At 37.5% G+C, this 15073-nt stretch overlaps 1 protein-coding gene across 1 annotated transcript in view; it reads right to left on the reverse strand.

Annotated features, from left to right (window-relative positions):
- csmd1a (CUB and Sushi multiple domains 1a) overlaps positions 1–15073 on the reverse strand; it is a 389222-nt gene that overhangs the window by 127242 nt on the left and 246907 nt on the right. Inside the window, exons 11-15 of the mRNA XM_069693686.1 lie at positions 13491–13594; positions 12999–13111; positions 8928–9110; positions 8534–8719; positions 2528–2668 (exon numbers count right to left, since the gene is read on the reverse strand). Of these exons, the coding sequence (XP_069549787.1) occupies positions 2528–2668; positions 8534–8719; positions 8928–9110; positions 12999–13111; positions 13491–13594 (727 nt within the window). The remainder of the gene's footprint in view (positions 1–2527; positions 2669–8533; positions 8720–8927; positions 9111–12998; positions 13112–13490; positions 13595–15073) is intronic.

The raw sequence follows: 15073 nt of genomic DNA on the forward strand, positions 1-15073 counted from the left end.
AATGTTAGCCCCATATGAGCCAACTCGCAGCCTTAGATCCGCCGGTGGGGCCCTTCTGGCCGTTCCAAAGTCGACACTTAAATCAAAGGGTGACATGCTTTTGCCATTGGGGCCCCTCGACTTTGGAACGACCGACCTAAGGAGATAATTAGAATCATTAACTTATTTTAAATCACTTCTTAAAACCCATTTTTATAGAATTGCTTTTAAGTGATGTCGTCCTTTTATGTTCTTTTATGCAGTTCTTTTGTTCCCCTGTTTTGGTTTGTTTATTTTGTTCATTTATTTATTTGTTTGTTTTCTATTCCATTTGCTCGTTTTGGTTATTTGTTTGGTTTTGTTGTGTTCATTACCTTTATGGTATGGTATTTTTTGCCTCCTGTTTTCTTAAATGTTTACCGGTACTGACGTTATGTATGACTATGCTTTGTAAACTCTGTTTTTAAAGGTGCTATATAAATAAAGTTATTATTATTAGTATTATACACAGAGAATACAACATTAAAAGGATCTATCTTAAAGAGAGAAAATTATTTTTGCTTTGTACATGCAACGCCAGATTTTTGAGGGGTTGTAGTGATATTTTTGTCCTTGTGTATAGTTGTCTTATGTACTGTATCTTAGACCAGGTGAGCGTTGGTGTAATTTTGCAACAATCATTCTTTCAGGCGGAAAGTGACATATAGGAGCTTTTGGACTTTTGTAAAAGAATTGAAAGATTTGTTAAAGAAGAAATAGCATTTCATGTCATGTCAGAAAGTAGTAGTAGTAATAATAGTAACAGTAGTAGTAGTAGTAGTAGTAGTAGTTGTAGTTTGTTTCAATTAATTAGAGACCAACAATTTTTTATTTTTTTTTCCTGTTTGGAAGTAAAGAAAACCTGTTTAGACACAGGCTAGAGCTTGCATTAATAACTGTAGCTGTCCTTACACTTTAAGTACATTTTTCAACATGGCACCGACACACTGTATGGGATCAATTTACCTTGACTTTGAAGTCAGAAATTAATAACAAGTATTATGTTTGTGGCTCCTAATGTAGTCCTTTTAGCATATAACTGCACTGTTTTTCGTATCAACGTTCATACTTGTGTTTGTGACAATATTCATATTAATAGATAGAAATACACCCACAGCAAAATACTATTGATATTCATATATGCATTAAAGTTTTTATAGAACAAATGACCGAAACAGCACAAAGATGCTGGATTTTTCTTAAATCCCAGTGTAAAATTGATGTGACAGACATTTAAATTATAATCTCAAAAAATGTCACCATCAAAAACTCAATGAATGTAGTTAAACATTTTTCTTTCTTTGAGCATATGGGTATTTATGGGTGTTTTTTTTTTTTTGGTTCTGTTTGTTTTTCAACCACTCACAATCAAAACCATGCATAATGTATCAAAACAAACGGGACTTCTGAATTTGTACATTCCTTTAAAGATTCTGGGCTATGGGTGGCATCTTTTTATTCCGTATGGTGCAAAAACCTTTAGTTTGTGCTAGGATCAGAGTAAAAAAAAATGTTTGTGTAAGGATTGGAGATGGGACTTTTTTTATTAAGTATATTGTGGTGATGAAGCGGTAAAAAAGAAAAACAGTTAGTATTTTCATTTGTCAAATGTCACCCTTAAAGGAAGAGCCGTAGACAAGGTCATTTGGGAGGCTGTGTGTGAAATGGTGCAAATCCACATGGTAATCACAGAGAATGAATCAGAATCATGCATGCAGAACTAGTTCAGCTTAGAGCAGATAAATATACAGGCTGCAGTGGTTGGGTTTAAAGCTTGACAATGGGACAGGCTTAACTAGGTAAAGCTTGGGTAAGACATGCAAACAGATGAACAGTCAAGCATAACTAGTCAAACTAAGGGCTTGTTAAGGTAACGTTAGTAGGCAGTATGGGTGTTGTATTAGTCATCTAGGTATGATCCAGCATTGGTTACGTGAAAGGACATTTTCACCTCAACTAACTGCTGTAGTTCTGTATTTATGCGTGTATGGCCATAAATGGCTACGCTATATGGAGAAAAAAACAACCATTCACACTCACATTCACAACCAATGCCAATTTAGAATCACCTATGAATGTCTTTGCATGTCTTTGGACTATAGGAAGAAGCCAGAGCGCCAGAGCGCCAGACCCAGGCAGGCACAGGGAGAACATGAAAAGGCCCCAGTCGATCACCAGGTTCAAACCCAGGACCTTCTTGCTTTGAGGATAAAGTGCTAACTACTGCACCACTATGCCGCTAATTATCAATACCAATTTTCTAAAATTAATTTTAAGAAATAAAATTACATCATACATTGTGATACAAATCTTTGGTATTCATACAATTTAGAGGGGGAGAGTGTAACAAGGTTATTTTTTTGTATCTATAATTTACCGATGTCCTTTAACACCTCGCATGGAAACTATTGGTAGATGCTACAATTGACACATGTCCCATAAATGCTTCACACGTAAGCTATCAGTAGATGCTTGCATTCACAGAATTAAATGGGAAGGTAGTACATACTGGTATAGCTGAAGTTGAAACCTTTTCCAGTATTAGAATGATCAGACTGAAATTCCAGTCTCATGATGTGTCCATTCGAGGCGATCTGCGATGGAACGTCTTTTCCGGAGAATGTCCCAAATGTTGTTGGCTCAGCCAGACCTATGATAAAACAAAGTTTAAACAGTCTTTTAGAGACACAGTTTAATGGTGCTTGCCAAAATAGGTTGGGGAGTCAAAAGCTCTGGTAAAAGAAAGAACAAATAACCCCAAGAAACCCCAAGAGATACAGTATATTAGATCCCTCTAGGGAAAAAAATAAGTGAGATGATTGAATAATTCTTTACACTCTTATTGAACAAATCCTAATATGACATACAGAATAAATACTGCAGTTGTGAAGTCACCAGGGAAACATTTTGCTGGTAGCACAATGGCTTGCAGTATTAGCCCACCAGCTTGTCATTTCAGATAAAATAATTTAACATAAGGCACAGAAACTATTCAATTCACTTCATTCAGTTATTTAATACCATCAGTCCCAAAAATGTTGAAGCAATTCATTACAAGCGCTTTGTAGTTTTTAGATTTTATTTATGAAAGGTAAACAAGTATTCGAAGCAGAATGTGCCAAAGTATTGAATATAATCATGGTGAAGAATCCTTCCATTCAGAGTGACAAATCATTCTCAATGTATGTTGCATAAAAATGTTTTAACTGGCCTTGGTGGAGCCCTGCCAGACTACTTCATTACATTGTTGTGAGTTTTAACAAGAACAGTGACATTTTGACGATGTTTCTACATTTGGCAATTAAAGGATAAGTTACTTCTCTACACGTTTAGATTTATTCTCTGAAATGAGAGATGAGATGGTGGATGTCACTTCAGAGATTTATATCAGGCATTTTTAGAACTTATCTCATATTGACTATGTGACCTCAATATGCAAGAATAAGCAATAAGAAGAAAAGAACATTAAGACTAGGCAGTCCTGTAAAGTAGGATGCACTGTAAAATGTAAAGCATTCTATTTTATACATACTTATAATACACAGAGAAGTGCAACAATCATTGTGTATTCATTTAGCTGTACCTACATCTTATTAATGTTGAAATAAATGTATACAAAATCTTTGAACTGAACAAAAATCTTGATGATCGTGCTGACACATCTCTAACTTTATTTCTAATTTAATGGACAAAATATCCAATCAGTGATTCTTTCATTGGACCACCTTTAGCCTCAATAACAGCTTCTACATGTCTTGGCAGTGACTCAGCAAGGGCCACACTGGGTGCTGGTATTAAAGCAAACCAGACAGACATTAGTGTCTCACGACTTTCAAAAGGTTCATGTGTAGATATTCTTTTCTACACTTGCTGCATTTGAATGAATCTCAAAACGACCCCCGAGAGATGTCAGATGATTGTGGTGTCCAGGTCATTATTTCACCTGATTGTGCATTGAACCATGCATTCCTGGAAAATCCCGTCGCCATGGGAAGCAGCATTATCTTGTTCGAAAAACCCATCGTCCCCTCAGGAGTAGATGATTGCAATAAATGGCTGAACCTAGCTGCTATGATAAGGTATGCTGCGGCATTAAGACATCACTCTATAGCCATTAAAGGACCCACTGTATACCAGTTGAATGGCCCTGAAAATCCCCCACTGGCCTGTTCAGCTGTAACCATGCATCACCTCAGTTCTGTCTGAGACATTTGTGTCACAGCATCGGACCATTTACTGCAACAAATGGCTATACACTTTTGTTTGGCAGAATACACTCTGCTCTTGAGGGTGCTCCCCAGTGATCCACCCAGCAGCAACAGAATCAGTGGGGAGTGCAATAAAACCCTGAGGGGCTACACAGAACAGAACCCAGCAGGTCCATTTCAGTGAGATATGGAGTGTACATAATGCACAAAGACAGAGATGCCTTCCCCAAATATGGTAATAAGACTGAACAGGAGGAAGCTATGGTGGCTGATGGGGAAATGAGACGCCACAGCCAGTGACAGCAGTTTGTAGAAGGTAGAAATAAACAAATTAACCACAGCACCGCCATAATGATCCAGAGTAAATGACAAGCATTATGAAATCATAAAATTGACCTTATTGTCTTGATTGAATATGATATTGGTTTGAGTGTGATTGGTGATTATGAAAGTTTACTGATGCTGATAAGCTATTGGCATGCACCACCTCAGTTAACTGCCACAAACAACACAATGCTTGTTATTGTTGATTGCCCACCAGGAACCAGGCTGGTGTTGGAGCAGAAACTGTGATTCATCAGAAAACACCTGCAGTCTTGCATGGGTAGGAGAAGCAGGCACTAGTGATTATTCATAATGGCCTCAGCCATATAAAATATTCCCCCATGTTCATCCACTAAGTAGCTTGATGTCTTATGTTCTGGGACCTCCTTTATAATCGCTGCATACATACAAATCAGGGCTCCAAATATATATACGACACTGCCCAAAGAAAAGTTGAGAGTAGTAAAGATGAAATTGAAGGGAGAATGTGTGTACTTGTACAGGAACTCGGAAACCTTTTAGAGACTTGGTGCCATAGATGATGAGGCTGTGAGCTGAAGCCAGATTTTTATAACAACCTTTCTCACAATTATAACTTAAAACCTCATATCAATGGACTAATCACATGTATATCACATTGTAGATATACATTATGAAGCCAGCGGTGTCATATTATTATTATGCATGCAAGAAACTAACAATGCCATAAGAACCTGCATATTTTTAAATATACAGGCCAACTCCAATTTCAATCTGTGATCCATTTTATTATTGTTCCAAAACCATTGACTGACTGGCACTGCTCCATCACCACATTCCCAAGCCCACAATTTGTTCCATTCTGTTGAAGAGCACACCACAGCATGTCTGGGAAAATGATGCCAGAATGGATCAGGTGGCAGATTTTGGAAATTCTGTTTCAACCTTAACGGATAGTAAACCTGAAAACTCATATTTTTGTTTAATCTCAACCAAATTAAGTGATGAAAGTGCATCGAATTTCTTTTGAAAATGGGAGAACAGAACCCTGGCAGAATTCCAATGGATTCTTCTATTGTAAATTCAGATTAGGTTAGAAAGTTCAGATAGCCGCTTCAGTGAACATGAGTGTGCTGCCAGGGGCACTATGCTCACAGAGCACACTGGAGACACCACTGGCAATACCAGGATGCCTCTCATGCTCTCCCCTCTCGAACTCACCCTGCACCTAACCACCACCTGCATTCACCATCAGCTATGAAAATGAGAGCGCCACCTGTAAGCTTAAATACTGTGAGTTTTGTAGTTACTGTATCTGTGATTTTATCATAGTATGTAAATGTCTATATAAATGCTTTAAAAATGCCAAGTAGTGAGTGAGTGTTCCCAGGCCTCCACTGGCTGGTCAACACTAGGCAAAGCACACTACACATGGCTGACCACTTTGTCAAATTTCAGGAAACGTCCTAAAATTATAACCTTGACACTTACAACTTTTTCTTTGTTGTGTTCTCTCAACATTTGCTTGTAACAATGCCTCTGTTCTTCACGAGAACAGTACATCAAGCTTCATTGCCTGGTTCTGTCTGTTAAACATTTTTTAACATATTGTTGGAGGTTTTTCTTCCTGTTAAAGGGGAGTTTTTTCCCTCTAAGATGTTCATGTGGGAATTGTTGAATTGTGGGGTTCTTTGGTATAATGGTGTAAAGTTCTGTTGCAAGGACATTACTATGTTAAGTGCCCTGAAATAACTTTGTGTTGTGATGTGGTGCTATATCAATAAATTGAATTCAATTGAAAATTGAAGTGAAGGATTTGAATTGACCAGTTGTGATTAATTGTGGGACTGTAGTGGGTGAAATATGAGGCTCGCTTAAGTGTTCACACTTTAGAGGTTGATTGTTGATTTTTTTTTTTTTTTTTCAAAGGGACATGTATGTGCAGGCATGCGTGTGCAGTTTTACACTCTTTTTTTTTTTTTTTTTTTTTTTTGCTGTAAGCCATTCTTGTCTTTTGTGGACACGTCAACTTTGCTATGAGATTGCCCCTTAAAAAAAAAAAAAAAAAAAAAAAAAAAAAAATTAATTCAAGTAACTGTTGTTTCAGTGATCAAACTCACCCTCTGACATCTACAACCATGCTTTTGTTTCCAAAAATCTGTTGTAAAACAATCTTCATTTTCAGCCTTGGTCTGTTTACATACAGATCTCATGTGAACACAAAGTTGCTGTTGCATGCACTTCTTTCTCTTCGGATGCACCAACTTCTTCTGCAAAGGCCAAATGTGATTGTTTTTCTTGTGACTGCATGTATCCATTGTGTGATATTCTATTGAACAAACTGATGCTATGATTATAGTGATGGAGGAAACTTCCAAAACAATAATTGCACTATATTTTAATGGTGTTCACATTGTTAGATCAGAAACACTACAGTCATTTACACTGCATAGAATAGTTGAAAATCATAATATTGATAACAGCTGTAGATTATGATGCAGATATTGTTTCTCACCATTCTTGACCTTAAACAAATAATCTGATTCTCTACACAAGAGAGTGCAATGAAAAGCAATGTGAGTTGACACCCCTGCAAGGGACAGAGAAGGAGCAATAAGAACACTTCACTGATAAAACACACACGGTCTGCTTCTTCACAACACTCTCACAGAAAGTTTTCTTTTTAATTCCTCCTTGACTTTGAGTTTTGGATCCCATGCATGTATACTCAATTAAGCTCCATAGTGATTGAGTTGTAGAAAGCCAGTCTATTTGTTCTCTAGCAACCCCAAACCTCTTTCACTTCTTCATTATTGCATTGATGGGCAAGAGACCAGGAGTGGAAAGAGAATCAATGCGACAATAGCTGAAAGACTGACAAGATCCTACGTCGTCTTATTTAAGAGGAGAGATTTAGAGAAAAGCCTTTTGAAACATTCTGCACTATGTTCTATTAGATGACACCAATGGCCCTGTGGTGATGTTCACAATTGAATATACTGCTCAAAAGAGTACCTTGAAGTTTATAAAATAAATTCAGGCTGTATTTCATGCTACTGTTGTCTGAGCTCAAGACATTTATGGGTTATTACCATAGTTCACTTTTTTTTTTGGCATTTGTATTTCAGTGTTCTGATATTCAGGAATACAAAAGAAGACAAAGTCATAAGTGCCAAGATTGTATAAGGTTGGAAAATGGAAATTCATTTTTTTTTTTATAAAGGCATATAAACACACTGAGATACCGCAAAACTGCTGACAGTTTATGACAAACATTTGAATATATGACAGGAGGATAAAATATTCAACAATACCGATAAATAATCAATGTGATGAAGAATCAACACTTACAGTACTTTAATATGTAATCCATACCTCATCAAATAGTTTCTGAATGCAAACATATGGTGTGGTTTCCTTGTGACAGCAGATATTTATCAGAACAAACTGGAGAACTTTAAAGCAATAACTAATTTCAGTTTTCCCATTGCAACAGCAGTAATTGCCCTGCAATTTTCAAAAACGCTTTTGCAAAAAGGACAAAATAAAGAAAAACATCCCTGCATTGGGACAGGTTTACAGCAAGTCAATTAAGCACAACTTCATCTTTAATGACCAGCCAGTCAAACCAGGGCTTAACTTGATTCAGTTTAAATCAATACAACCTTTATCGCAATGGGAAACACAAATCGAATTGCCCTGTGTTTTATGGGAAGTGGAAAATTATTTAAGTGGGTAAATGATAAATAACATCACAACTGTCTAGATATCCATCCAGCCAATTTCCTCGCCAATTCATCAAACTGCAATTTTCTTTACCTGCTGATAATGACCAAGATGAGAAGAAGCGGCCCCTTTCAGTTGAACACACAAGCCATTTCATATTTCAGCAATAGCGCACATTAATATCTTGAGGTGTTAATTTAATTCTTAAAATTAATATTAAAAAAACCCTCCAGGAATAACATTTACAAAAATACAGTGAAATATTAAGATTTAATTACCTTCATCTTTGACCACCAACCAGTCAAACTGTGGCTCCAGATCAAAGTCAGAGAAGAGGAGATGGATGCGGCTTCCGGGTTCAGAGATAATCAACCACACACAGTTCAGGTTGTTGCCATACTCTTCTGGGTAGTTCGGGGACAACACAGTCCCAGATGGAGCCGTGAAGTTGAAGAAACATGAGACTACAAAAAAGAAGGAGCAAGGGAAGAAAAGTAGGAGGGAAAGATGTTAGGTTGATAAGTAACTGCAGAAGAATGCCAGCAGAAAGGCAGAGGTTGATAGACAAAGCATAAAGTTAGAAAAAAAAGAAGGATAATACAAAATTAAAATGGAATCCAATAAAAAACAAAGAGACACAATTAGCGCATACAGGAAAACATGTGAACTTACAGACACAACTGGGTTTATTGCCAGACCACTGGTTATTGTGCTGGCATGTGATGGTTCTTTCTCCCACAAGTTCAAAGGCTGACTGGCAAAAGAAGGTCAACACGTCACCATGTTGAAAGCGATCACCGCTTCGACGACCAAATCCCGGCACCCCGGGATCCCCGCAGCCTCCCCGTTCGATCTCTGTGACACACAGACACAGACAGTCATGTTTTTTTTTGCTGATAATTAATGTCATCATGTGACATTCAGATAACGGGTTGTCTGCTCTTGTTTGTGAGGTGGGGTTAAATGGTAATAACATGCATGCACTGATTTTTAGATAACCACCGAGACAAAGCCGTGGATGAACTGGAGACTGGATTACAACATGGTGCCTCAGTCACTTCAGTGAAAGTAGCCCATATACGTTAAAGAAGTTTCCCGGGCGTCCTCCATAAGGTACCCACGAGCAATTTTGGGCGCATAGACCGTGTGCATAGTGTCACATCATCATGAGACAAAATTAAATAATCATGGCTTTTCTAGGCTTTCCACATGTTGTCATATATATTGATTACCTATGAAATATAATTGTTTTGTTCGGTTTATAAAGGTCACAAAAATGTATTTATGTATTTACCATTTTACAGCTACTCCTTTTCCAATAGAACTCATTCCTGTCTTTCTCGAAACCAACTTCTTTGGACCATCACAAATTTGTTTTAAAAAGCTTTGGGCAGATAAGTTTTGGAACGCTGATAAAAAAAAAAGAGCATGTTTTTTACATTTGAGCTACATTTCACTGTATTCCAGAGGTGCCATTCACAGGAGGCCCATGTAAAGGCATCCGCAAAGATCTAGTTGCAACTTGTCGACTCTATAAATCGTGCCACATCAAAAACAGGGATAGTAGAGAGAATTATGGTTAAGGTTACAGAAACTGTGGATGTTTCTTTGGCTGGGTGTTTTTTTAGTTTGGACCATTCAAATGTACCCCTCTCAAAGTGTCTGATGTCAGTCAGAAGGGGGAACATTAATATTGCTTTGTGGAGCAGAAAAAAGGAGGTGAACATATCTGGTGTCTCTATTACACTGCTGTGTTAAGATGTGAAATACAACCTGTGACAAGTTCATTTCATTGTTTCCTTCCTCCCAGCTAATTACCATCAAGGTAATTGTAGTGCAATTCAGCTTTAATTGTGAAAGACAAAACAATAGGTGGAGGCAGGTGCAAACACACACACCGATCCATGCATACTCTTGTTAAGTAACCAGCAGGAGATGAAAATTGAAGAGAGCATTAGAGCATGTTTATGACAATATATAAAGTTCCTGTTGCTTCCTGTGGGCACGTTTAAACACATTCGGAATATTTTGACTATCCTTTGTTTTCTTGTTTGTCTTCCTCCTTTTGTCTCTGTCAGTTCTCCTTTCAAATTGTCCATATCCTTCTCTTCTATTGTGCTTCTTCTTGTCACTCACGTTCTGTAAGTCTGATTCAACACACTGCGCTTTATTGGCCTGAGTGTCACATTAGCAGTACTGCCGACCTGGCCTGCAATCCTCTTCAATTCATTTGTGGCTCGTTTTTAATCCCTTCTTGTCCTAATGGGAGTGTGTTTCCATCTACTGCATTCCCTTCGCTCCCCTATTTTAAAATTTGACATTCTACCAGACGCCTGTCATCTTTTAACACATGCTCCACCATGCCTCTGGATTCGCTTTGGGCAAACACATCTCAAGGTGAGCTGTGTGTGTGTGAGTCTGTGCATGTGTTCTACACTTTTACTATCTGTTGAGATGTAAGTACACCCACAAGAATAGAGTACTCAAAGAAGCAGCAGGCGCATGTGTGTGTGTGTGTGTGTGTGTGTGTGTGTGTGTGTGTGTGTGTGTGTGTGTGTGTGTGTGTGTGTGTGTGTGTGTGTGTGTGTGTGTGTGTGTGTGTGTGTGTGTGTGTGTGTGTGTGGTGTGTGTGTGTGTGTGTGTGTGTGTGGCCCATAGCAAGTTGTCACAGAGTTGACGAGTGTCAGGATTGATATCCACGATCTTGAGCCCCTGGTAAGGCTGTCATTATGGTGGTAACTGCCTCTCCCACTCATTCTTTTGTCTTTCTTTTTTTAGTTTGTTCTTTCCCTTTCTTGTGTTCTATCATTTTTTGTTCTTTCCTTTCTTTCCAAGTTTAAAGAGTTTTACTGAAGTGTGGAAGGTATATCTGCAGTTCAATGTAATATTTGATGTATGTTTATTATTTTTTTCCCTTCCAGCAGTCTCATATCATGCAAGTAATCTACATAATAAGGAATACAAAATTAAATCAAATTTAAAAAAAAAAAAGGAAGACAGATGTATTTACATCCTATGAAGTAAAAGCTGGAAAAAAATAAACTAATGAATATTTTATAGATGGTTCTGCATTGCACAAAGATTTAGATGTATTTCAATACATTCCAGCCACATTTGGTTTTATGCCTGCTTGTAATGGAAGTCCACTTTCAGAGAAAACAGCTTAATGTAGGTAATCAATCAGTGAACAATTTATAGTTTTTCATTTTTTTCTGAAATCCTGCTTTCATTACATGATAAATTGTTAAAAAGCTCATTTGGTTTTGATTGTTTTGGCTTTGTTTGTGTAAAACATGAACATCAATTTTCAAACAACCTTCAATGTACTGTAAAAACAACAAACTATAAAATGATCCTTTTTTTGCATTTTGACATTGATTTTGCAGCAACAAAGTCAAGTGTTTAAAACAGGTTTTCAATTGCAAATACGTTTTTTTTTACAAAGTAACATTTCATACTGATGCTAAAGATACTACACAATAACCTTAAAGACATTCATAAAAATGTTCAGGCTTTTTTTTTTACATTTTTACTCTTTAAACAGCCAAATGCCATCAGCTTGAATACAGCATCACTTCTGTGAAAGCTCCAATTATCATACTGCTCTGTGTGTTTATGATATTAACACTATGTCTCTCTCTGTCAATCATGAACATGCACAGTAGCAAAAAACACAAACACACAGAGCTGTAGATTAACAAGTGCAACATTATGCAATTCAAAAACAAGATAGGCACGCACTTCTGCACACACGTTGGATTTTCCTCCAGGGCTGACAATCTAACAGCACTCAGGGGGTAACACCGATCAAAGTATATAAGAAAGTGACTTTATACTATTTGACAGTTACACATAAATTCACGCAAGGACACTCTCACAAAACACACCACAGGCAGTTGTTTAGTTATCCTGGGGGAAACAAGAAACATCTTATTGAGGTCATTAAGTACTGTTTATTTGTTTGTTTCTTCTTTTCCTTCTAAGTTTCATTTAATCTGGCGTCATTGTCTTAAAATTTAAAATATAGTTTTTGACCCACTGCGCAAAGCTGTAAAGAGGAAAAAGGCCCTGCTGTTGGGACAAATGTTAAACATACAAAGTCAAGGTTAGCTGCTAAATCAATATCAGTGGCACTTTAGCCTATGTAAAGTCGAAGAAACCTTGTAACATAATGTTAAATGTCTCAAATCACAGTGTACATGCACACACGCTGAGCTACTGTACCTTGTTCTCATTCCCTTGAACAGTAACTGACCCTGGACAACATTGTCAGTAACATTATTGAATCAAACAAAGCTAAGCAGAACCAAGAGGACAACCTTCATCCCACTTTTTCACTCTGTACTCCTCTTTCACTTCCTCTGTCTCTCTGAACCAGTTTATTTCATCTCACTCGATTTGTCATTTTTTCTCTCTGTCCCATCCTGTCAATTTTTCTGTTGTCCCCTTAGTCTGTCACTATATTTATCGAATGACATTTCTCTCCCTGTCTCACTCTGTGTCTCAAGTGACTTCCATTTAGTTCAATTTCATTTAGCTCAGTTTGATTTAATAAGTTGCATTGATAGGGTAAGATACAGTTTGGAACTAAAAATATAAATATGATCAATTACTTTGTATAAATTATACATATTTAGGGTATGTATATAACTCCTCCTCACCATGTTCCAGAGAACGGGAAAGAAACGTGTTGCTGAAAAGATGTATTTAAAGCTGCTGGCGTAACTGTAAATGAGGCCTTACCTTCATACACTGCCTTGAACCCTGCTGAGCCGATTGTATCGTCTGACTGTAGGTGTAGCCACATCTGATTGGACAAGCTGACGATGAGGTCGGGGACACTGGAACCAGTGAGTCTACACACACATACAAAAAAAGCATGCGTTAATAAGTAATTATTTGTGTAACACTTTCTTTTTTTTAGCTGAAAAGAAACTTATTCGGTCTGAATATTATTTCATTTTTCAGATGGCATTATATTTTTACTTCAGTGTCCTATTCCTTTTATTCTCTTATAGCAATGTATCGCAATGTATCTTTTCTGACTTAAGTAGTCAAACAGTTCCATAAAAACACCATAAAGCAAGAATGCAATCCAATATATCCAATATGTACCAGGACAATAGTTCTCATGCATCATCCATTGTCCTTCTTACTGCTACTATTAGCTTTTGCTATACTGTAGCCTGTCAATATCTCTAAATTATAGGCCCAAACATATCAAGTGGTGCTTACACATAGAGTACCCTCCGAGTGTCTCCTATCTTCCCTCCGTCTCCCACGGTTAGAGTGTCGTATCCTCTTTCCAGATCAAACTCTTCAAATGACAGTTTAATTACCTAGAAAAAAAAAAAAAAGAAAACATATAAAACCTCTTATGAACACCAGGATATGGAAAGGTGAGAATGCAGACAAAAGCAAAAAGAAAGACAGAGAGCCACTGAGAGATTTATTATCAGTTCCTGCAGGGGTGATCTCATGCTTTTCCACCCTTACAATTTCAAGCAATAGAAACTAATGATTATATCGCTGGGGAAATTTGAAAGTCTTGTATTGAAATGGGAGCTTTGTTTCACAAACAACTGGCTCTCAAGCAATCAAATTGCTATATGATGTTAGGGATTGCATGTTAATAAAAAATTAATTAATCACATTAATTATAAAGTACTATTTTCCAAACAAAAAAGGTCCTTTTTTGAAAAGAACGGCAGATTCTACCAGCTTCTACCACCTTCTACAAGCACCATGACCTTATAACATCATGAATCATGACAGAGAAAATTCATTTTAGAGCAGAAAATAAAAAGCAGGCTTCTTTTATCCCAGTCAAAACCAGCCTAAGTCCTAAAGTCTTACATTTCCTTGCAACGCAGGGCTTACCTGGAGGAATGAAACTGCTGCGCTCACAGTAGAAGTAGTACTATTGCACTTCTTACAAAATTGTTATCAGAATACACAATACAGCATGTTGGAAATGTTGGAAACCGATGAAACAGATTGCGCTGTCAAAATTCAGAGATTTTGTGGGTGATCCTGGATCTGCCACAATACGAAATGAATCATATATCAACTGGGAAATCATCCTATCCTGTTTATTCAATGTATTGTAGAAAAAACTGTTGGAATACCAAACGAGGGAGATGAACACGGTTGGAGCCATGTCCTCTGTGTAGCACGGGGGAAACAACTGTGGGAGGAAATATTATGCGCCAAAAACTGGGAGTACGAATATTACCAGTATGGAAGACATACTACTGGTGTTCCTGACTGTGACCATCATCTGTCATTTAGAGCTGCTCTGCCGAAGGTCCAATAATTAATTTGATGGTGACATATTGGTATTCCAAAATAATCCATTTTTAATGAATGGGAAAATAGAAAGAAAAAGATTCTAAAACTTGAGCATCTCACTTGTATTTGGCAGCATCCTCCTTTACATTCATAGTTCCACAAGTCACTTGTGGGAGCTACACACACTGCAGCCTGCAAACACAGCCTTCTGCTGCCTAAGAAATGGAGTGTTAAATGCCTTACTTGCAGGCACCTTTGTGGCTCTGGTGGCATGCATACAACACTGGTTCATTGATCTACGATGTGCTCTAAAATGCTGTAATAGTGGTATTCTATTATTTGGTGCTCATCCATTATTTATCAGCTGTATATCATGTCCCCGACAACACGCGTGATGGCAGATTTCTGCTCTGTTCAGGAATCCTCCGAGAAAAAGAGCTGGTCTCAATCAGTCAGCCTCTGGAATATATTAGAGGACTGAGATGAACCATGAACATGTGATATTGTGGAGAGGAATCCATCACACG

Source organism: Brachyistius frenatus, unplaced genomic scaffold (genome assembly GCF_029030835.1).
Source record: "Brachyistius frenatus isolate BFR_SWC_R1_liver_20210118 unplaced genomic scaffold, ASM2903083v1 Contig_15, whole genome shotgun sequence".
In the NCBI taxonomy this organism is placed as follows: Eukaryota; Metazoa; Chordata; class Actinopteri; family Embiotocidae; genus Brachyistius; species Brachyistius frenatus.